The sequence below is a fragment of the Pyrgilauda ruficollis genome, unplaced genomic scaffold (genome assembly GCF_017590135.1).
Source record: "Pyrgilauda ruficollis isolate IOZ18807 unplaced genomic scaffold, ASM1759013v1 scaffold57, whole genome shotgun sequence".
Taxonomy (NCBI): domain Eukaryota; kingdom Metazoa; phylum Chordata; class Aves; order Passeriformes; family Passeridae; genus Pyrgilauda; species Pyrgilauda ruficollis.
In genome coordinates this window covers 3971788-3996684 of record NW_024527377.1, presented here as the reverse complement: position 1 = coordinate 3996684, position 24897 = coordinate 3971788, and the positions used below count along the sequence as shown (strand labels likewise).

General features: G+C 42.6%; 1 protein-coding gene across 2 annotated transcripts; it reads right to left on the bottom strand.

Moving 5' to 3' along the window:
• Window positions 1–2364: 2364 nt before the first annotated feature.
• Window positions 2365–24381, bottom strand: MAML1 (mastermind like transcriptional coactivator 1). Of its 2 annotated transcripts, none has more exons than XM_041481906.1 (5): window positions 23650–24381; window positions 13570–14970; window positions 11354–11614; window positions 8329–8443; window positions 2365–6443 (listed from the first exon to the last, which is right to left on the bottom strand). In XM_041481906.1, exons 1-5 carry the CDS (start codon window positions 24016–24018, stop codon window positions 5452–5454), a joined length of 3138 nt encoding a protein of 1045 aa, XP_041337840.1. In that variant the 5' UTR covers window positions 24019–24381; the 3' UTR covers window positions 2365–5451. The 2 variants fall into 2 exon arrangements, with proteins under 2 accessions (XP_041337840.1, XP_041337841.1); XM_041481907.1 differs by having other exon boundaries at window positions 13570–14967.
• Between the last annotated feature and the right edge of the window lie 516 nt (window positions 24382–24897).

The following is a 24897-nucleotide window of genomic DNA, read 5'->3' as shown; positions in this document are numbered from 1 at the left end:
AAAATTATTAACAAGCATTTACAAATTAATGACTTGACCTTCTGCTCTTATTTCAAGTAGTGGAGTTGACCACATGAAAGATTCGATAGACTTCAGCTGGAATAACTTAATTCTGTTCCCAGAATCTGTGATTTAACAGAACATTCAGATACTTTATCCTACTAATTACCACTCTTCAGTTTACCAAAGAGGAGTACAGTTCTTTCTACCACTCACTCACCCCTAGTAGTTTTCTGAAGTTTTTAAGCAATACAAACCTTTCCCTGGCTAAGACACAAAAGAGAAGTTCTCAGTTCTGAAGTCAGCAGAGGATGTAGAAACATACAGACCCTGAGAAATGTTACACTGACACAGAGTTGTAATTGTAAAATGTAAAATTGAAAAACCAGGAATGTTTTAGACCTGAACAACTTTTCCCCTACTCCACAAAAGTAAAACTGGCATCAGTTCAAAAAGGAACCTGATGTTCTTGGGCACCTTTATATGGATGACTACTTTGACTTTAAAATTTTTAAAATCAAAGAGGAGGAAGGTTTTCCCTTAATGTTGGTGGCTGAGCCATTGCAGTTCTCTCTGTTGAGTCATACACACAAACCCTCACTACAGAATTTGGGCATGTACAAATCTCTCCCAAGAGGGACACAGCAAGATTTTTTTCCAGTTTGGCTCTTCATTGCTTCAAAACCCTATTGTGACAGCTCATCAAGTTGAAAATTCAGTTAATCAATCAAATATCAAATAAAAAAAAAATCAAATATGTTACACTTTTTATATATAACCACACATGTAGAATAGTGAAACCACTCCCTTTCTCTAAAAACCACTCATATGATGTGACTTCAGCCTCCAAGGTACAGCAGACTCAGAAGAAATAGAACTAAAACCTAAAAGTTAACCTTAACTGAACCTACTGGTGACCAAAGATTTCATCTGTTGTGTCCAATATAAAAGTCAGAGGGGAAATGCCACTGGGGTCTCCTTACAACATATTTCAACAAACAATGTAGGCTTGAGAAAACTTTCATTACAGATTTCCATTACTGTCAGGAAAAACACTGGCATCAAGAAAATAAAAATCAGATTCTGAGCAAAGGTTTGTGACAAGCTGCCACTGACTCCTTAAAATCTTCTGAAAGCCACAGATGTCATTTCAGTGGGGGGTGGTTTGGGAAATTTGTTTCACTTAACAATAACCAAAATGGAGCATTTTTAATGAAACAATAAAGCAAAAATTTATGTAACTTCATGTTTCCCCATGGGCTAAAAGCAGCTGATTCTGGTACTGCTGTTGATTGCTACACTTGGTTCTTTATAAACTTCTGAAGTTACAGGTCTCCTTCTCTTCCAAACAGAACACAAAACTTGTAGAGTAGGAATACATTAAAAACACACTCTGGTAAGCCAGGGGCTAAAACCACAACTGCACAATGACACCAACTGCAAAGCTTACAGAATGAGCCACCAGTGTCTGAAGCTGGGCAGTGGCTGTGGGACTTCAGCAGCCTGAAGCCAAGACCTCCACACACGCTGCTGCCAGCACTTTGTTCCTTGCTCAGAAACCTCAGCTCCTGCACGTGTCCCACGTCTCAGCTGGATTCTTGTGTGTGCCATGTGCCTGCATCAGACAAGTCTTGAGGAAACCAGTTTGAACCTCTAGAGGCTGTTATTCTGAGGGATTTGGCATATTTTGGAACTCCACAATTTTGCACATGTGAGGTCGTTATTAACATCTTTTTCACTATTAACAACCACCTCTGCACTGAGGTGGTTGAATTGAGGTTGAATTTCCCAGCTTAAGGTCTACAATGCATTCCAAAAAAAAAACCCAAAGCCCGGAAGCAGTGGGAGTAGCATAAAGCCTGATTTTCAAAGTTACATTTTCTAAGGCGCCTTTATCCAGTTCTGGCCTGCTTAAATGGACTTTCTGAAACCATAAGAATTGTAAGACACAGCAGCAGAATTTGAGCCTTTGTAACAAATAGGCTGAGCAAAAACTGTATGTTGGGATGAAGGGAAGAAACCACCTCACTAAGAACGACAATGCTGAACTCTGCTAGGCTCATGCAAATGTATAAAGTCACACCATGTATATTTAATACACTAGCAAAATATTTATTTTATAATGATAAAACAGAAGTGAAGGATTTCTTTTTGGTGTGCACCAGTAATTGTAGTAAAAGAATAAGGGGATTAATGGACTCTTTATACATTTCAATGACAAAAATTCATAAAGGTTAGCATCAAATTCAACTGTTCTCCATTTACAAGCATAAAACTTACCATAATACCCCCCAAACACATATATAAAGAATTATAGTTTTAAAATCTATAAAAAGTAAAAAATATACAGTCAGAAGATCTAACTCTTATTCAAATCTTTAATATAAAATTGTAAACATTTATTTACACAAAGGAAATGTGTATAACAAAATTTTGAGCACCCTTTTCAATTGGATCGTGGTTTTTGGAAGGCAGTGGATGTTGCACAGTGACACTCTCACCTTGCCTGCCCAACCAAAACCGCAGTTTATAAATAAAGCCATGGGCGGCCGGCTGGGTTCAGTTCAGGGGAGATTGGTTTTATTGCTCTGAAGCTGCAGCAAATGGAAAGCCCGAGTGCAGACACAGCCAGTGACACATTACAGGGCACCAGGGCAGAGCCCAGCCCTGCCCATGCACCCATGTACATCAAAACCGTATTTTCATTTCCATTGAACTGTTCCAATCTTGTTCCAGTGGCACCCTGCTCTGTGCACAGGGACCAAAGCCAGAGCCAGGGGCTGTTTGGATCCTGTTCGCACAGACACCAACAGGCATTGTAAGCCAGTTTGTCTAGAATCACACCTAACTGTACTCCAACAGTACCATGAAAAGGCCCTGTCATCAAACCCAGATAAATTCCTGAACAAACCCTCTGGTCAAGCAGAGCAATATCCACCTTAGCTTCCAGAAACAGTGGAGGAAAGAGCACACCTGCCTTTTCCTGGACATTTCGCTGGATTGCCTTTTTGGTAGTAATAATGCAAACAGCAGATGTTCTTTTCCTCCAATTAAGAAATCACAACTGGATGGATTGTATTTTAACTTATTCAGAACCAAGTCTGTGTGCAAAATCTACTTGAAAACAGAGCAGATTTCACCACAACCTAAACAGGGAGAAAGAAAAGCTGAATCCTACTACCCTGTTATTTCTGTTAAGTGTTTGTAAGGGGGAGAAAAAAACCAGTGACATGGAAGGATGTCACTTGAAACTGAGGTCCCAAGCACCCCCGACAGGAAGGGAAGGCACACTGGTGCAAAGTTAACCCTTAAAATTAAAAATACAGCAAACACTCCTTCCCCTGACATTGCTAGTTTATATCTATACTCTTCTAATGACACTTACCTTGGACCAGTTTTTGGTTTAACTTAACAGTAAACCAAGCTCACTAGCTCTTTTCTTAGATTGCCAGTATGAGAAAAGCTAGCTCAGTTATTTGCATCTCAACTACTTATTCTAGAAAATATCAGAAGTGTCAACAACCAAAGTCACCAACACCTTCGTCTTCCCATCCAAAGACAATCTTTATGTTATCTTTTCAAAAGCTCTATGAGGGATTAAGTCTGCTTCAGTGAAGTTTTATTCACTGTTTAGAGGTGGGATCCACTGATCAATGCACATCTTTCATCAACAGTTCAACATGATAAAATAGCAAATCTGATCAACAGAGCGGAATTCATCCACACTAGCTAAGTGTGCTGGACAAACCATGTTCCATGCATATTTGGAAAGGGTTAAAGTATTAGTGTTAAAAAAGCAGTTTTCAAAAGTGCAAATTGTCTCATAAAGGAGCTGCAGATACAGTAAAATATTTTCCTTCTCTGAAACCAATGATATCTTTCCCTTCCCTTCACCCCCTCTGGAAAAAAACCCTCTCTCACAATTCTGTAATGCAGAAAACTCCTGGAGAAGCCAGTCTGTGTTGAAGGAAATTGCTTTTAAATCACAATGCTGGGTTTGGTTAGAAAGTTTAGAGGAGTTTTCCAAGAAAGTGGATTTAGAAAGGGAAGAGGTATTTGTGCATTTAAAACAAAAGCTTTCAACTTTATTTTCATTTTAAAATAAACATTAAGGCAAGGTGGTTTGTTGGTGGATAAGGGATTTTTTTGGTAGAGTAAGGACTTTGGAACATTTACTGTTCCCATTGTGGTTTTTGTCCTTTCTGGGACCAACCCCAACTTATGGATAAGGGGTCTCCTTGGGCTGAGCTGAAGAACAGCATCTGCTTCAAGGGATATTAAAAAAGTAAATCCACCAGTCTATAGAAAGATTATCAAACTTGTAAGCCAGTATTAAAAAAAACCAAAGCATTTAAAAGGGGAGACTTCCACATTGGAGCAACCCTGATACAAGTATTCTCCCAGGCTGCCTGTGCTATTATTGCTAATAAGGACTTTCCACCTCCCAGCCAAATTCTTTTTTCCTCATTTTTATCCTGAAGTGACAAAGTCTTGTGCTCATTGCTAACTTCGGGGGATGAACTGTTCTCAAAGGTTAGTTTTACTTTTTACAACAAAGAAAACTAGATGAGCTGTCATGAAGCAAAGCCTTCATTTAAATACAACTACCTTTGGAAATAAGTTATGAAGAAACAGGTGCAAAGTAAATGGCTTTACAATTCATGTTAAACCTACTATAGTTTAAAAGTTCTCCCATTAGAAATTCCCCCTTTAAACACAGCAAGGTACAAGCCAAGAACTGTGCCTCTCTACAACAGAGTGCAAACTGCAGCTTAAAAGACTACAATCTATGAGGATGACTATCTAGACTAACTGGCCAGATTTTAATACTTTTTCTCATCTATTACCAGCATCTAGAAATATTTACTGTGAAGTATCACTTGCTTACTGAGAGTACAGGCACATGCTTCAGCAATGGGGAAAAGAAACAATTCCAAACATTTTGCAAGCATACTCAGTTGCATACAGCCTCTTCTCAAACAAGTATCAGAAGTTTGATGGACAGTACTATAACAGCATGTCAAGCTATGAACAAATAATTATTGCAAGTAATAGCTGCAGACTAAGCCCTAAACACAATTTGTGCAACTATTTGCGTTCTTTCTGCACTAGTTCTGTGGAATTTTTGTTTTGTTTTTAAATAATTAAAATATTTAGTCTTAGAACACTGCAAGTGAGATTTCTGGAAGGCTGGCCAGGACACAGTATTTTTTGACCTGTTCAAGTGTGCGACTCCTCAGAGACCGCAGCCAAAGCGCACTCCTCCTGCAGACCTGCTTGGTGCGCCGTGACCACGTGTCAACACTCAGTGAGAAGCAGCTCCAGTCTTTTTCCCAACCATTTACCTCTAATGCCTGCAAGTCTCCTCAATGCCACAGGTTTTTTGGTCCAAGAGTTGTTTATATCTCATGAAATAATTAAAAAAGTAGAACCCCCGGTCCCAGCCCCATTTTAATGAGTTCCTAACAACTCATCCAAATCATTCATCCACTCCTCTGAAGTCCTGTTTTTCAGCAAAGAGTCTATCAGATCTGTGTCACCAGTTAAGTTCTGAAGTCCATTATTGCCTGACTGGCTGCTGTAGGCAAAAGGCAGCTCCTGACTGGTCGTCCTCACAGGGTACCCTTGGCTACAGTGCAGGTTTCCTCTGTTGGGAATTTGCTGATTTGGGTTCTGGTTGAAAGCATTCAGGTCTGGAACAGTCTGGTTGATGCCAGGCAGGACTTGCTGTGCGGGTACCTGCTGCTGTGCGGGTGCGTTTGTCCGCGGCTGCGCTCCCAAAGAGGACGACAGCATCTGCCCAGAGACGGCAGCGTTCATCGAGGTCATGGGCCTGCTGGTGCTTAGGCTTACCTGAGGCATTCCCTGGGCAAACTGCTGGTTGGACATCTTTAGATGTGTCTGCTGCATGTGGAAAGAGGAGTTGGCAGTAAATGGTCCCAAGCCACTGTTTGCTTGTGTCTGGTTGTTAATATTAGGGATACCTTGGTGTTGCCAAGATGGATTTTGAGCCCCCATAGCGGCTGGTACTCTGGCCATCTGTGGCTTAGATAAGGTTGCATTCAGTGCACCTTTATTGTGCTGCTGAGAAATATTTGAGTTTGGTAAGGTGTTCTGCCCGTAGGCAGCAGGAACGGCAGCGCCCTGGCCCAAGCTGCCCTGTCTCTGCATCGCGGTCTGTCCGTTGGCACTCGGAGTCGTGTGCTGGGCAACCATCTGGCTCATGCCACCTGCCAGGTTGTACAGCCCCCCACGCTGCATGTTCTGCATGCTGGGGTACTGAGACACCCCCCGCTCCTGCTGGCTGGAGCCTGACTGCAGCGGAGCAACAGGAGCGTGTCCAGGTCCCATCGGAATCATATTCTGGCTCTGAGGAAACAGCCGAGGACTGCCGGAGCTGGACTGTCCTAAATTACTGACCCCGGGCATGGCTGAAGATGACCCTGAAATACAAAGAAATATTTTGTTCATTAAATACCTCAGGTTCAACCAGAGCCAAGTCAGGCTTGTAGGCACAATAACCCACAAGAGAGATGCAGCTGCATTTGTATAAATTGACCTCTGCAAGCAACACACAGAGAGCAGGAGTTTAATTAAAGAGTGTCAACTGTGGCTCCAGTTAGCACCTCACCTTGATCTCAAACACAGATATGCCAATGTCCTAAAAAAATCTGAATACCACTTCTAAGAGTTCAGCATCACTAATTTTAAAAAAATTATGACTTTAAAGGCAGGACTCTGATATTTCTTTGTGAACAGAGGTAAACACATATACTTTGAAGTGCATGCACAATTTACTAAGCTGTTAAAAATACCTCTTACTGCACACACACACACACACACTGTCAGTCATCCCATGCATAAACAAGAGTGCATCTTTTATCATACAACGGCAGAGTTGGCAGTTCTGCATTTTCCCAATTCCAGGAATATCTTCTATTTATCTAATACAGAAATATTTAATTCAAAAATTTTTGGTCAAGTATCTTTTGGATTTTCACAGTCAAGTATTCACTATGTTAATATGCAGTGCTGACAGCCAAGCAAGGTGATTTGGAAAAATGTCTTCTCAGCAAACCAAATACGGTCCTTTGTTATTGCAAATTCTGAGTTCAAAATTTCTTCTTGTAGAAGAAACAGCCCCCTGTGTGAGGCAAAAAAAGCAGAAAAGCTGTGTAAAGTGTAGTGCATGTAACATCCCCCCCACTCCTTGTAGTCGGCCAGGGGAGCCTACCTACACTAATAATTTCTCTAAAAGTAAGCTGCAGAATTTTTTCATATTTTATGATAGCTGAGGAATACTGGATCTCCATTATTACTAACATTCTATCTGAATAAAAACAGAATTATCAAAAATGAATTCAAATTATATTGAATTAATTATCAACAAAGTACATAATAAAAACATCAGCGTTGAAGGAATGGATGGGTGGGGGAAGAGTCTTACATAGCAAAACCTACTCTATTTCTAACAGTTGTATGCCTATCTTTCTGTAGAAAGGTGGCAAGATAAAACACGTTTCAGTGCTACAGCTGAAGGATGCTCCTGATGCCTGTGTTAGCACACAATCCTTTTGTACTGGCATTGAGTTTTTCAGTTAAGTAACAAAATCCAGTTGTAGCTGCACTTGACACTGCACAGGCACAAACACTGTCAGGGTGAGGGTATTACATTTCCATTTGCATCTTACCCCTTCAGTATTTATTTCTGCAGGAACACGGAGAGTAAGAAAACAAATTGAAGGGAAATTTAACAGAATTAATACACTACAGACATACTAAGCTGCTTCTCACACAAAAAACCCCACACAGGACACTTCACATGTAATCAAGAGAATTCAAATTGCATTCCCATTTAAAGGTAGAAGGGATAAAAATGTTAGAGACTTTTAAACTCATCCTAGAAATGAGAGAAATAACACACCACTTATCTTTCTTTAATGAGGGCCTGCGATAGATACAGGCAGTAGTGATGTCAGGCTTCAGAAAAAAACCCTCTGAATCTTAATATATCAAAGACAGAGAGAATTCCCAGCCTGCACAATGAAATAGAAGTATAAAAAAGGCCTACAGAACAATGAAGGTACTTAAAAATTTTACTCATTTCCCAAACAACATTAAGAATCAGAAGCTTAAGTTGTCCCAGATACCCGCAACCAGGGAAGCTGTTAATTTGTAACTGAGTCAGAGTATAGGTCAAGAGCTTTTAAGGCACAGTGACATGTAATAAATTAATTAAAAGCTATCCGATCCAGGAAATTTGAAGACACCTTGTTTTTCACTCCTGGTATTTTTTCTGCTATTGTTCCAACTGCCATGTTTACTCACCTGTGAACTGCCCAACCTGCTGCTGGTATGGGTTCTGTGGCTGATCCTGGTACTGGGGAGGAGGCCGCGTCAGGTGCCGCTGCAGCTGCTGCTCCTGCTGCTGCCGCTGCTTCTCCTAAAAAAAGTCCAATGCAAGGTTGTTTGAAAACAGATCAAGCTTTTTCCAAGGGCTAGCTTGGAGAAAAACAAGTTGTCTGCATACTTTTATGCACAGCTGGTAATCAAAGGGGCTTCTGCAGCCCTACAGTCACTTCAGACTTTGTTCTCAAGGCTCAAACACAGTCAGTTTAATCTGATGAGTGACACGACCAGGACCTCAGAGACAACAGCATGTACTGCAAGAGTTACTGCACTGCATGTGTGAGCCTTTCAGAGATTGAAAATCTGAGATGCTAGTCTCCTAATCAGTAACATCATCAACAGGCATTTTTAGCAATACTCTAAAGACAAAAAGAGGTACAGATACAAAAAGAGTAAAAGTGAGTGTATAAAAAACTCCACTTTTTTTTTTTGTCTTTATTTCCAAATCAATATATTTTAGACCTCTCTTTAGAAATCAATAAAAGTTCAAGTAAGAAATAGCAAAAACTGAACACGTAAATATTTTCTAGTCCTTGTCTACAAACATGAAAAGATACACACAAATCCATATTCTCATATATCACAGGTTTTCCTAGAAGGTTATGAAAAACTGCAGAACTAAGTCCATAATAGAAGTCATACAGGTTTTGCAACCATTGTTTCAAACCACTTTCTTAGCAACTCACTGATCAACTGAAACAAACCCTACTCGTGGCACAAAATAATTGCACCTCTTTAAAATAAAAGCAGATTCAACCCACACCTATTTTATGCTCAAACCATTTGAAAAATAAACCAAGCAAATTTTCTATTAGGAAACTTTGGGGGAAAATGAAATTTAAACTCTTGAGGGGAATGTAGCTGTAGTGACAGTAGGCTCGGATTTTGACAGTGTTAACAGCCACCTGGCTGCTTTTACAATATGAAATGTATCAGGTACAGCATTTCTGACTCCTTCCATAGATACCTTCGGCCAGACTGAAACTCTGACCTAATCAAGTAGCGATACAATGCACAACTACCTACTTATCCAAAAAGTTACACAGAGCACAGCAGGGGACAGCAAGTTCCTTCCAAGAGTATTGGGGTAAAGACACAAGGCAGAAGCCTTTACAGAAGAGACTGCAAAGTAACAAGCACCAGATACAAATCACTACCACCCTTCCCAAATGTCTCCAGCTGCAAAGCTGTTGAGACACGCACAGGAATGAAGAGGGCAGGCTGCTTGACAGAGGGCCTGCTGCTTGCAGGACCAGTCAGACCTGAAAGAGGCTGACCACAGAAGCCAACAAGAGATGCCATAGCTCTGAGAGAAACCAAGAACTGCAGAACCTGGCCTGGAGAAGAAAAAGAAAAAATACACAGAATGCCAAGTGAAAATAAATTTATAGTGGCAGGGAATGGCACTGGAGCTACCTGAAACTACAAGTTTCCTGCAAAGCAGACATCAGCAGATTCAGAAATCTTTTTGTAAAACTACATCCAGTATCATGTGTATCCAAAGGAACAAGTATCAAATCAGAATGCTAACAAGACCTAGCTTGATTAGGCAGCATAAGGCCAATAAATGTGGCAAATGCAGTGTCTAAAGCTGTTCAGCTCCAAGCCAAAGCCACTCCTTTTATTTGGGACCAGAGTCCCAACATCACTATAGAAAAATGGAAATTACAGAAGTTAACTGTAGTTACCACAACTAGGACACAAGTGAAGTATTTTCATAATACTGGTATTTACTGCAGCAACATGTACTGGCAAAACGGAAGCAAACAGATAGGAAAATAATATTTTAATGCTATGTTTGAGATATGCTACTTATCACCTCCCCACTGTTCAGAGAGGTCTGACACCTGTCAGGTTCGTTATTGTTCTAAGGAAACCTACCGGGCCACAGCTCTAAGGGCCCTAACAAAGCTCTAATAATCACCATCCACCAGACATGCAAAAGCACAAACAGGTCACACCCCATACTTCCTTTCTCCCCACCTGCTCTCAAAGAATACCTGTTTGTTAACATTCTGGAGAGTAATGATTACTCATCTTTGATATTTGATATTAACATACAAGTCACCAAAGACTGATTAATTTACTAAACTATTCTAAGCTTACAGATCACATAACTCATAGAGAAGATGTGATTTTATTGATGATTTGGGCATTTTTGTTCAGTCTTTAATAATATAATTCCCCCACAGTATTCCCTTAGTCCAAATTGTTTTAACTGAAATATCAAAAACTTATCTTTAGCAACACTCATACACTGCCAACCACATTACTAAGTTTTGTCTACAGTGGCTTCAGAACTGAGGGGGTTTTTCTGTCACCTCTATTGAGACCTCAATTTCATCAGGACATCTCCAGGTGACAAAAGACCCATTAGCTAGGACTTGGCACAGCCATAGCTCCACAATCCTGCATGTTCTACTACAGCCTTCCCCATAAAATGGGCTGTCATACATTTTCAGTTCAGAGGAGACTATAATTTCCTTCCTTCTTAAAGCTTCTGATGGACAGATGATTCAGGGAGACCTTAGAGCACTTTTCAGTATCTAAATGGGGCTTATAAGATGGCTGGAGGGGGAAGTTGTCTCAAAAGAGCATGAAGTGACAGAGCAATGGGGAATCTAAGACCTCCATCTGGAGGAGGTTAGGTTCAGATTAGATATTAGGAAGAAATTATTTACTGTGAGTGTGGTGAGGCATTGGAACAGGCTGTCCACAGAAGCTGTGGCTGCCCCATCCCTGGAAATGTTTCAAGGCCAGGTTGGATGGAGCTTGGAGCAACCTGGTCTAGTGGAAGGTGTCCCTGCCCATGGCAGAGGAGCTGGAACTGAGGTGATTTTTAAGGTCTTTCCCAAACTATTCTCTGATTCTAAAACATCAAATGCTATTTCATGACCAAAGCAAAGCAACACAAATTAAAAAACAGATAGATAGCCCCTCTCACCTGTTCTGCCAGCAAATGCTGCTGCCTCTGTTCCATTAGGAATTGCTGCTTCTGTTGCTCCATGAGCAGATGCTTTTGTTGCTGCTCTCTCTGTTTCTGCTGGTCCATCAGCATTTGGTGTTGCTTCATCACTGCTGCTTGCTGCTGATAAGCTGAGTTGCTGTGGTTACCTGCCATGGAGACATTTGGAGCCTGGGCACCCACCCCAGGGCCTGGGACCGAAACAGGAACACGAGGAACAGTAGGAGCAGGGTTCTGATCCTGCAGAACATAGGAAAAGTGACAAAAGTTACAGAAATGCAGTAACTTCTTCACATCTGTACAGTGCCAGACACAGAACTGCCAGTTTGGAGTTAGGGTCAGAAGCTCCACAACATTTAAGAATAGAGGCTTTAACTCCAGTCTCCAAGTTCTTCCCAATTTCCAGCTCAAACAGGTCAGTATAGCTCTGTGTGCTGTTTTTCAGGCACTTACAAACTGCTCTTCAAGCACTCCAGCTTCAGTTAATTTTGGTAGCAGTTTTTCAAACACTACATTTTATATTTTTGTAATACAAAGCATTTACTGAAATCCTGCCTACTCTGTCAACATTTCATTCTGCAAGTGTTTATGTCTCCCAACCTAAAGTTGCTTTTTCTTAGTATCACAGAATTTACTATTTGCAGGTGAAGGGGAGAAGGCTTCCACTGGTCAAAATGGGTCTTAAAGTATTTTTCCAGCAATCCAACCATCACCATACACCACAGACAAAAATACTACTAGAGATAAGTCTGATATTATTAATTTTTCTTAAGTCAGCATTTTTTGTAATTTTTTTTAAGACTGGAATTTGGGATAAGCAAAAACAACATGGAACATTCAAGAGCTTATACTGCCCTCTTAGTACCAGTAAATCCCTTTGAAATTTGACAGTTTTCATCATTTTAAAGCACAGTTCAGCCTCATCTCTACTTAAACAAATGTTATGTTTAATATAAGCATTCAGCTAATGGGTTTGGCTGCTGGTTCTCACTTTTCAGTTTCATAAGGACTCGCCAGCCAAATACAAGGAACGCTGCACTAAGTTGTTCTGTGTGCAAACTTTTGAGAAATTCTCCAAAAGCTTTCATCAGTATTTCTGTTAGTTCAGTGCAAGTGTGGCAGTGTGCACACAAGGTCATCCTCATATTTTTCAGTGAGGGGGAGATGTGACACACACAATCATCTCTACTGTTCTTCCATCAAAATGCTGTTAGACTGTTACTTCTGCCAGCTTTCAAAGAGATTCATTTTTTTTAGGAAGCACACATTGATCTCAAATTTCTATTTGTACACCGGTGTGGTCTTTATCACACACTAATCAGAGCTTTTTCACAGGTTTTCTGTTTTGTTGAGGGAACATATGACTAGAGTTGGATCTCAAACAGTTTTTGCTGGAGAAACTTTAATCAAATACCTTTTCTTTTCAACAAGCCCTCTTGTATGTGCATTGCAGGTACATGTTACAGAATCCAATGAGTCCATACTTCCACCCACTACTGCAGAAATTTTCACCTGCAGCATACCTGTAGTAACAGTTCTATACAAGGCAAAGGAGCACCATCTGGAATTTTCTGTTACAGGAAAACCTGAAGCATATGCTTCAAGCAAACAAACATTACCATTATTCATTCTTAATGATATATTTCTCTCCTATGCCATGCTTTCCCAATGCCCAGAGACTTAACCAATAAAAATCCATAGAACTGAAAGGGCTCCACGGAACACCCAAGAAATCAGGAATGCAGCCCCCACTTCCACCTCTCTGCAAAAGTAGGTCTTTTAATAGTAAGCCAACTCTGACACAAGTAGGGACTAAAAACAAGGTAAAGAAATCAAAGATTCTTTGAGAACACTGTGTAACACTACAGTTTTATACAAGTTATTTTAGTCAAAAGTTTACAAAGCATCTATTTATCTTTGTAAGTAGAAGCTTCTGTGAAGCACGACATAATTTGTTGCCCACAAAGTATATTAAGCTGCAAATCACACGTTACATGACCTAGAACCCAGTATTAACAACTGTCCCCAGTGGAAAAAAAGACCTCATGATTCTTGTCTAAGATTCTTGTATATAGGATTTTTCTCTTTAAAATCAATGAAAACATTTGAAACTATACCAAGGAATCTGCACTCCAGCCTTACCTACCCAACAACCTTAAATCTGCTACTGAGCAAAGGTAACTCAGGACATTCACCTGACCATGTGGCAGTCGGTAGGCGATGTTTCCAGGCTTGGGTTTCAACAGGATCATCCCATTTTGGTCGTCACCTACGTGGGACAGTGGTGGCTGCTGGCGCTGCTGGATGTACGCCAGCATGGGAGTCTTGTTCTGCCCAGGCACTGCCACCCCCTGCTCACACTCTGCTTTGTAATGGGAAAGAGGTTTGGTGTTCCCATAGTCCAGCATAGAGCTTTGACTGTTCACAGGGTTCTGGCTCAAGCTGTTTTGCTGATGACCCAAAATGTTCACATGGTAATTGCCTCCAGCTCTTGGGGAGCTTTTATTGCCCAAATTAGGCATCATGAGTTTCTGATTGTTGAAGTCTGGCTGATAAACCGATGGGCTAGTAGGATTTTCCATGGTATATGGGACAGCCAGTGGACTATGGGAAGGCCCAGGCTGTTGCCACGTTGACATCTGATTTGTTTGGTGGACTTGTGAAGCTTGTTGCTGGTTCTGCAACATCTGATCTCTCTTCTGCTTGGCAGCAATCTGCTGAAGTTGATGAGCAGAAGACATTTCTTTGGCACTTCCTGCACACTTCCCAGGTAACAACACAGGCCTCTGGATGTTCTGAGAGTGGTTTGATGCCTGCATCAGGGGCTGATTAGGATTTTCAGTCATTGACTGACTGGGAGGCTGGAACATAGCCTGAGAACTAACAACCGTTGTAGAAGCGGCACTTACAGGTACAGAAGCAGCACCAATAAATGCTGAACCTGAAGAAGTAGGTCTAACCTGGGGAGATCCCAGCTGTTCTTGTTCAAAGGGTGCTGGGGAAAACTCAGTCTTTATGTTAATATCTTGTGGTAATGGAGTCTGTGCAGCTGAATTTGAAGAATCTGCATCTTTTTTGTCTTCAAAGTCGTCATTAAAGAGATCCTTCATGTCTTCATCAGGCACTGATCTATTGAGCTCCTCAATAAGTTCCTTCCATTCTTGCTCATTTAGATTAAGATCAGGCATCAAGTTATTCTGAGATATAGAACCCCCTGCTACAGGATTCATACAGGGAAGCTCATCTACAGGCTCCTGCTTCAGCTCTTTGTTCAAACTCAGAGGAAATGAATCATCAGCATCACCACCTCCATTCATCTGCAGGCTGGAATCTGGAAGACACTTCTTGCTGATGCCATCGAGCCCCATTGGATGTTTCCCATTAAGTTGTAAGGTATCACCAGTACCAGATTTCTTGTCAAGGTGATGAAGTGGAGACACAGGGGGCATTCCATTGGAAGAACCACTCACTCCCAGACCATCCTCACGACGCAGTTTCTTGGACACAGAAAACACATCACCATAGCCATTCTGCTGGTCTCCATTCTGAGGGGAAGCAGCACTATCAAGCTTTCTTTTCACAGTCTCATGGAGCTGCTGAAAAATAAAAGGAATATTTTAGTTATGTAGTTCTATGTTACACAGATCTGGATTTTTATTTCTTACCAGAACATTGTCTTGCTCTGAACAAAGCATTTCAGAAAAAAAAGTCAAAGATTGCATCTTTGTTTTGGTAACATTTTGTTTTACAAGTCAGCACATGAGATTACTTCCTCACTATAATCCTTACAGAAATTTTTCAAAAAACACGTACTACTTTAAACAGACACCCCCTCCTTCAGACAAAACCAGAAGCTGCCATATACTCTGACAACAAGAAGTTGAAAAATGGCTGTGAACTGGAATATGTTATGATTTCTCCTATTCAAAAGGAGAAAAACATTAAATAATTTTAAGAATCAAATTTCAGATGAGAGTAAAAACCTGTATTCTATTTGATCTATGTACACATACAGTATAATTGCTCCATTAGACTATTTTATGAAAGTCTCACATTTCAATATTTATAAAGCAGTCCCACATTTAAATATTTAGAAAAAACCGAGTCATTCTCTTGTAATAATATCTTTTAGAGAAGAACTGTGTATATAAATTTTGTACACAATCACACTTCTGGCACTGAAGCAAAGCCAATTTGTCACTTAGCGACCATTGCTTCACACTTGTGGAAAACGCAATTCAGAGTTCAGCCAGCTCTATCACAGCAGAGCAAGTTCATTCCTTTCCTCTTTTCTCCTGAAGTATTTGCCAGCTGCTCTGACCACCAGAGCCCCAAGCAGCTCCACAGTTGGCCTCTCACAGATGGTGAAGGCACAGATTCTCTTTCTCGTGGTGCCACCTAGAAGCGACCAGCGGCTACAGCAGCAGCTTCACAGCCAGAGCACCTTTGTTCAACTTCTCCTTCTTGCCAGCATTCTTGCAAATATCAAGTTCTTTCTATTGACCTCAAAAGCATCTGAAAACAGAATTCCTGCACACATCAAAGGTGACTATAAACTTTTCCTTCCCTCAGGTGCATTCTGTAAAAAAATTTGAGCTTTGCTGGTGCTGGAACGCTCCACCAACGCAGACAAACCTGCAGGGCAGAGACGCTGCTCCAACAGCGTAGGGAGCTTGAAGAGGGAACTGCCATCAGCTCCCAGCCTGGGTGAGACACCCCGGTACATCTCAGCAGGACACTCGACAGGAATCTCCACCAAGAGCCACCCGTCTGAGGTGTGGGGTCACTGAACAACAGCCCTCTCAGATGGCAGGAAAGCAGCTCACCAAACAAACCTCAAGATAACTATGGTTCTTTTCATATTACCTACAGTGCTCACAAGGCAGTCCACTAACCCCTGAGGAAAACTCTCATCCAAGGATAAACGAGAAACCTCAAGATCTCAGCATTCAAGCAAGAGGCTGGATGTAGGGCCAGCATAAATTATCAGAAGAATTTTACACACTTGCCTGAGCAACAGCATTCTTTGATTTACAGACAGAAGGACTGGTTCACAGTTAATTGTTCCTATTTTTTTTAACCATCTACAGTGAGCTGATCTTTGGGGGTAAAGAAACCCCAGCCCATCTGTTTAATTCCTGCACAGGTAACAGCAAAAAACCCCACTATTTGTTTAATGCTTGCATAGGTAACAGCAAAGCCTTATTTTTATCTGTGGAACAGACTCCAGCTTCCCTGGAGACTGTGATCTTCTAGATGGCTCATGGAAATAGCAGCAGAATAGCAAGATCAGCAGAAGACTGAGTAGGATGAGGTGAGGTGTACATCTGGAGACGAGGCTGGAACTTGAAATCTCTTAATTTGAACATCAGGTCCTTAGCTTGGAGTAGCAGCTCTCTAGTGAATTTTTCAAATACCAACTTGAAAAAATAAAGGAAATTTACTTTTTTTGTAAAAAGACAAAACAACAGAGAGCAAAAAACCTCAGCTCTATCACAACATTTGGCTTTCAGTGCTTCCCATTGTTTACTTCATACTCCCACCATGAAAACTGAAGCTCACGGTGGATGAGTAACTTGTCCAAGGTTATATGATGAGTCAAATTACTCAAAGTTTGGGAATGGGTCCTCCTTAATTCTACATAGTTAGGGAAAAACCCTACTCCCTGAAAACTTACATCAAAATAATGGCTTCGTTTTGTGAGCTACACTCACTGCAGTCTAGGAAAAGACACAGACCCCCTAATATCCAGCTCAGGAACTCTCAGATCTCTATGGATTTTAACAGTCATAACACTCAGATATCTGATCCTTGGAGACATTTTGACTGTAAGTTGCTTGGGACAAAATCCTCCTTTCACCTAAAACTGTATTCCTTTGGTGAAAAAAGGGAGATTAAGTTCCTCCCCAGTTTGTCTGTGTCTATCCAAATAATCTGGTCTGAGAGGAAAAATAACAAGCTGCATGTGAGATACAAGTCAGACTGCAAGCTATCTACATATCAAGTTGCTCCAACAGAGTTCTCAAGGCAAGAAAAACCTGTTCTCTTCTGCCAAAACTCATGAAAAAACCAACCAACACATGGATGAAGTAAAGAATAGCTTGCTACTTGCTAAGAAAATCCCTTCAGCTTTAATTTTTTTGTTCATTACCATCCTGTAAGGCACAGTTTTCCTCCAGTACGCTGTCCATGGTTTCCTTAGCAGAATCAACCAATTTTATATGTAACACTGAGCCGATCATTTCCACTGTCACAAGATCAGATATAGAAGTGTCCTCTCATTTTCTCAGCCTATTCAATTTTCCAACAAAAGATGAACTTTCTAGATCACTGCTATCTAGCTATGCCTAAAAATATTACCCCAAAAGCATTTATCTGAAGTATTTATACCAATATAGGGTCAGTGCAAGGCAGGGGATGTGAGCTGGCTTTGGTCTTTTGCCCAGGACAGGACAGAGAGTTTGTCAAAGAGCCACTGAGGGCCACAGGCTGCACTTCCTCCATCACCTGAGCTGCATTTTATTCACGTGAGCAGAACACACAGTCCTCATGATGGCCATAAACATTTCCTTGGCAGGAGCACACATGCTCAACTGTGCATTCCTCACGCAGAGAACACAAGCTGACAAAACCCAGGTGGCATCCCTGACAACAAAAGGTGTCCAACACAGCAGCCTCTGGCCATGTAACTCACACACTGACAAGGACACAGGCCTGCAATGCCAGAGATGGATGCACGCCCAGACAAATGACAAAGCTTCCAGCAGAAAATGGAGAACACAAAAAGCATTTTGATGTATTCAATCGCTGTCTTAAACCCACCAGTTTTACCACAATGGTGCTCAGCCCTACTGTGGTCTCACTGCAGGGGCAAATTGACTGATTTCATAAAAGCTGTCCAAGAACTACATCAGAAGCCCAACAAGAAACCAGAAAAGCTTGAAAACTTAATTTATTGCTTGTCTTTTAGCACTGGCAGAGTTCAAAACTTCAGAGGCCAGAGCAGTGCTCTCTTACGGCCTTGGTGGAAAGGGGCATGAATCACTGATCAAAACACTGGTACAAAGTTGTTCTGATTGGTTTTGTTGGTTTTTTTGTTCAGGTTTTTTTGTTTCCTTGTTTTTGTGTTGACTATTTTGGTGTGGACTTAATACCTGAAACTAGATTTAGATAATAATCTGAAACCAATGACATTTCAATGCATTAGAACTTAACAGGCATGAAAGCTTAGATCACATTATTTGCTTGAAAGCAAAAAACCCTCTACCATTCTGAACAGCTGAACTGAAGACAGTCAGCTAAAGTCCCTTTGCAAAAATCCAGTACTTTGCTATACTTTGAGACCTATAACTGGAGATGGTACATACATGTAACACATGGATATATATAGATACATATATATATACAAAACTGTATGCAGGTTTCATTAAAAAACAAAAAAACAAACAAACCACCTCAGAAACACAGCAGAAAAGAAACTCCTTAAAAATCTGGTACTCATAGTGTGTCTTTCAGGCTCTGTAATGTTCTTATTTAGCTTTTTAAAGTATCTGTTACAGAGATTTAAACATTCTTACAGGATTCAGTAGAGCTTTAATATTTTGTATTTTATTTAAAATTAATTTACCATTTCAATATCAGAATTAAGTCTACCAGAACTTGTTCTGATATACTAGCAAGAGAAACACAATGCTGGACATTTTCAAAGAAGAACTGCTGTATTAGACTACAAGCATAATAAAAAACTAGCTCCAATATGGCTCCTGGCATTCTCAGCTAGAAGGGGAAACCAAATCAGAATACATCAATTTTTCTGCCATGGAAGTGGCAGTATTGCAGCACAGATAAGCTCCCATGTACCAGAGTTCACAGTAGGTGCTCTACAGACACTGATTCTCCTCTCCTGCCTCACTAAGGACAAGAGCAACAAAGATGACAACTCCTTAAGGTGGAATAACAATGCAAATACCAGACACTGTAGTGTATGAATTTTGGATAGAAAACTACACACCACAGTAAGAGCTCCCCCTTTACTGTGCATCTACTCTCAGCTTCCAAAGTTGCATTCCCCCTGCAAGGAAAGCATTTTATTACCCAATGTGTTCCTGCATTCCACTGTGCTGTCAGAACCAAACTGCTGGACTCGTTTTAATTTTTACTTCAATTCCAGCAGACTTTTGTATTTGGGTGACTGCCTGCTGGAGTGAAGAAGGGCTGTGGATAGGCATGTCTATAAATATCCCAAGCCTGCATTAGTCACAAGGGGCAGCTTCTGCTACAGGAATTGTTCTGCTGAATCAAAAAAACTCCTGTGCCTTCAGCTGCAATGCCGGATCCTCCACCTCACTTGAACTTAAACAGCAGCAGCAGCAGCCCAGTCACTCCCAGATCCTTACAACTTAGGAAACATCACTGCATATCTAACTAATCTGGTAAGGGAAATGTTTCAAACATAAAACAATACCTCACAGAGAATTAAAAGGAGACAAAGAAAAACCTGTCTGAGTTGTTGGGCAACAAACTATCAGACTTGTCAGCAAAAACAAACAATGGTGGCAAGACTACACTGCACCATGGCTATATATAAATAACATGTAAATAATTTGCTATCTTTGTGGTAAAACATAATTTCACAATTTAACACCCCTACACCACAGCTTACACAAAAATGAGGTCTTCTGAACTGTTAGAGCACCAGCCTGAGCTTTGTTAGAGGAACGTCATTAACACTTGCCAGTACACTATAGGCAATCTATTCCCTTTAATTTATTACTTCAGGTCTTTCAACCAAGAAACACTGCATTGCTCTCCTTGGACTTCAATTTCATTTAAAACTGTTTAGTGGTGCCTTTGCTTAATTTAGTATTTAACTAATATTAATGCAAAACATCTATCACTCCCAAATAAATGCTGCTCTTCAGCTTTAACACAAAGCCTTCTCAAGACAGGCCACTGACTCGACTTCTGTGCTCATTCCAGAAATACTGTTTGTGGTTTTGTGGCAGTCCTAGACAAAGCAAGCTCTCTGCACAACAACTGCTCTCAGGTGGGGGAAAAAACCCAGTAAGAAACAGGGAGCAGCTCTCCTTCCAAGACACCACATCATAAAACAAGGAGTGGAGATGAAAATCCAGATCTTTGCCGTTCTCCTCATTCACATGTCAATGAAACGCCTTCTGTTCAGCCCAGCCATACACTGCCTTATTGCCTACCACAGAAATGTAAGGAAGCCAACCCTTCTCTTGCAGAGAATTTAAACACCATCATTTGATGAACTTTCATGTATCAGAACCGGGCAGAGAAAACAATGTTCTAGGAGACAAGCCCCATCTCTTTCCAACTTCCCCGTTTCTCAAAAATGGAAGATGAACATAGCAAACACGTTATCCAAACATCAAGCATCTTCTACTTTGAACACAGCCTTAATAATGTCATGTTAAACAACAGAAATGGGAAGTAGATGTCAACATTTGGATTTCCCATTAAATAATGGTCTGGAAGTTTTTTAGAAGTAGGAAGCTAGAAGGTTTTTCAACATTTTTCTCAAATGAAAGTCAGGCCTACAGGATGCACAAATAATCCAAGGTATTTCTGTATCAACGCCGTATTCTCTCAGTTTCTGTAGCTCAAATTTTACAGCTGCTTAGTAAGAAAACAAGGAAGAATCTACCCCTTACTTCTGTCTGTAAGCAAGATCCATCTAACTCCAGGCTCTAAACCAGAGAAAAGAGTAATGGAAGAGAAAATATCTGATTTTGTCCACGTGACAAATCACACAAGACACCAAGGAAGAAGTGGTGGTGCCACCCTCTTGTTACTATTGTGGATTTACAGAGGGTGCTCTGCAGCACAGCACCTGGCAGTGCCCACTCTGTCCATAGCTGGGGCAATGCAGCTTCATGTCCTACTGCTACAAGACCTCACAAAAGCCTTCACCCTTACATGAACTGCTCTCTCCTTCAGGGACCAAAATAAATGCTTCATTAACAGTCAACATAAAGTACCAATTTTCAAGAGCAGATTGATGTGCAGCTTCACAGAAAAATATGGACTGTTGCAGCAGCAACAGCTGATATAATGCATGTTGCACTGAGCTAGCAGCATTCTTTAGAAAGGATGTGTCCAGGACGTTTTAAAAGATAGTTCTGGTGTTCATCCAAACTTTATTGAACACTGGAAATCAAGCCCATATCCTTCCCATTCAAAGCACATGCTTGGTCTTGATAATAGCAACATAGTGGGTAGAGGTAAAATACCAACCTAGAGAGGGACCTTTTGGGCCAGAGGAATTAAATTAGCAGCAGAGGTGATGTTGTTGTTGTGTTTTTTTTCCAAGACTTGAATTACTAAGCAAACCAACTTTATACCCCAGTAACAAGGTGATGAATCAGCAGCTGCAATTAAGCTCACAGTCATGGATCCTAGGAAGGAAACAGCAGGCCAGCCCAAGGAAGAGTCATTCATACACTAAACCCCTCTTCTGTTGTGTAAATTGGCCACTGGCAGCAGCTTCCTGTACAAGGGCTTCCCCCAAGATGTGCAGTGCACTTCAGAACCTGCTGCTGTTGAGAGCCCTCATTATAATGGATGCTAATTAGATCAAATCCACATCCAAAGTGATTTAAGAGAAACAACACCAATGAATTAGAGAGATCTCTCTTTCAGAAGATCAATATGAAGTCGTGTGGTGGCAGTTTAAGCAACAGGATTTGACATGCTAAAGAGCCTGGAGTGTAATGAAAATACACATTATTAAGGGGTAGAGCCCCATATGCAAAAAGCCCAAGAGCCCAGCAGGAAATAAACAGAACCTCCACCAAAGTTTTAGATAATAAGAAACAAGTTTGAGTAATTTTTGTTTTGACACAAGTTTACATTCAAGATCAGTCTGCTAAACAACAGCTAACTGTAAAGTTTTGTAGAATCAGTGTCAGGAATGCTCAAGGTTTCCCCTCTTCCTCAAGTACTCTTCTGTAGCAGCCCTCTGAAGTGCTCTAACTGTGTCACAAGGACCTCAGTCTTCTCAACAGTCAGCAAGTCCTCGAGTCTCATAGGTGTATTAGCAAGAACAGAAACAATTCAGTCAAGTAACACTTTCAGTTCATCTTGTAAAGACTACAAACTGCACCCAGGCTGCCTAGTGCTGGTCACAGTAAAGATGACATCGATAAACCCCGTGTTTCAGTATTTCACATTATGTCCTGGACACTCAAGCACACATAAAAGCTCTATCGTGATTCTATTTTATAAACAGTAAATGAGGTCCAAGACAGAGAGGAGTATATCCTCCTTCCTTTCTAATCCAATCAAATACACAGTGCACCCTAAAAATATTATTTACTCTATATATTAACCTGGGAATATCTTTGTTTAACCCAGTGTCCCCTTTTAAACACACTCAGAGTGCTACTGAATCATTTTCATGCAGGCCACCATTTAAAGATACCTGATTTTAAGACAGACAGGTATTAGGACAGGCAGCCTTTAAGAGGTTATCCTACTAACCTACATTACTGACACATTAGCACACAGCAGTATATTTAAAGGGCCCAGAATAAGTTAAGCAATAGCTATCTTGATATACAAACAGGACTATGTGAATATGTCCCGACAACCAGAAATGCTAGAGAAGCCAGAGAAACATTAAGATTTTGAGCTAAGCCAGTTTTTAATGGGTGGAGTGGGATTCTCATAGTGTTCACACCCACTAGAGTGAGCGGCAAACAAGCAGCTGCCTTTCCACTGAAATTCTTTCCAATATGAACCACAATTAACAGACACATTGTCTTAAAACTCCCCCCCAGTAATAAGCATATCCTTATCAAATGACTCCACAAAACCCTGACACCCCAAACCGAAGACACAAGCAAGCAAACAAAAATCCAAAGGCACCACAGTATTAATACCCCTCTAACAGTTTCTGCAGGGGCATTTTAGGTAAATTAGCCAGAAATATGATTCACAAATTACTCTGAATTATTTAAGCACCACAGAAATCCTGCCACTACCCCTACCCCACCACGCCACAGTTTTTATATACTCTTCCAGCGTGCAGAGGTGACGAGCGAAAACAAAACAGCCCTTACCGGCTGCGAAGTTGTAACACAGCAGACAGGCTACTCTGCAAAGCAGCCCTCGCACCGCAGGCCACCACAGCAGCCGCGACAGCTTGTTTTCCTTCCCCCATGCAGCCCCAAACGAGAGGTCCCGGTGCCAGCCGGGCACGACCGCCGGTCCCTCCCCGGCCCCAGCACCCGGCCCCGGGCGGCGCTTACCGCGATCAGGGCGCTGCTGCGGCCGTGCTGCTGCTCCGCGCTCGCCGCCTCGCCGTCCAGCCCGTTGGCTCCGCTCCTCTCGGCGCTCCCCGCGGCGGCGGCGGGCGGAGGGGGAGCGGGCGGCGGCGGCGCCGGGGGCGGCTGCCGGTGTTTGCCGGCCCGCTTGGCCTTGGCCTGCAGGCAGCGCTGGTGCAGGGCGAAGGTTTGCTGGCGCTCCAGCTCCAGGCGCTCCGGGGACACGGCCTGGTAGCGGGACTCGCAGGCGCTGTGGTGCCGCCGGCAGAGCTCGATGCGCCGGCGGAGCCGCTCCATCACCGCGCTGTGCCGCGGCACCACAAACTCCGCCATGGGGCAGGGGGGCAGCACCATGGGCCGGGCGGCGAAGGGGCGGCCGCCGCCGCTCACCGGCTGCTCGCTCCGGCGCCCGCCATGGCGGGGCCGCCGCCGCCCCTCCCGCTGGCCTTACCTGCGCTCCCCGCCGGGATCGCCCCGGGTCTTCCCCCCGCCCGGCCCGGCGCCCGCTCCTCTCCCCCCCGCCTCACTTCCTCCTTCTGCCCCGAGCTCGGCGCCGCTCCGCTGCCCCGCTCTCCCTCAGCCCTGCCCGCCTCGCGGGGCCCGGCGGAGCCCGCCGCGCTCCCCCCGCCGCCGCCCTCAGGCGCGGGCCGGCCCGGACCCCCGGCCCCCCATTGTTGTCCGCGCCGCCGCCATCTTGAAATTGTTTTTCCCCTCCAGAGCCGAGTTGAGAATAAATGGGCGGAGCTTCCTGGGTGGGGGGGTACGTCACGGCGCGCGGCGCGTCACGAGCCGTGACCGACGCCCCTCGCAGCCAATAGAAGGGCGCGGAGGCGCGAATTAAGCAGCGGAGGCGAGCTGGGGGCGGCGCTCGACGCGGTTTAAAGGAACAGGTAGGGAGGGGCGGGGCGACGGCGGCTCAGCCAATCAAGAGCCGGGAGGCGGAGCCGCAGGTGATTGACAGGGGGCGGGCTGCTGGAGCGGAGCCCGGCCCGGCCCCGTGTCCCGGGCACCGCTGCAGGCCCCGCTCGGCCCTGCCGCGGCAAAAACCGCGAGGTACGGGTCACCGCACCCTCACCCTGATGAAAACTGATCCAGCTTTGCTAATTAAACAAAGAAAGCCAACCAGATTTAAGTTTCTTTATTGATTAGTTTTTACATTTTTTTTTTCAAGTTGCTTCTACAAGTACCTGTTTGAAATGGACATGAAATCGCAGTAGTTGTGTCCAGCAACAC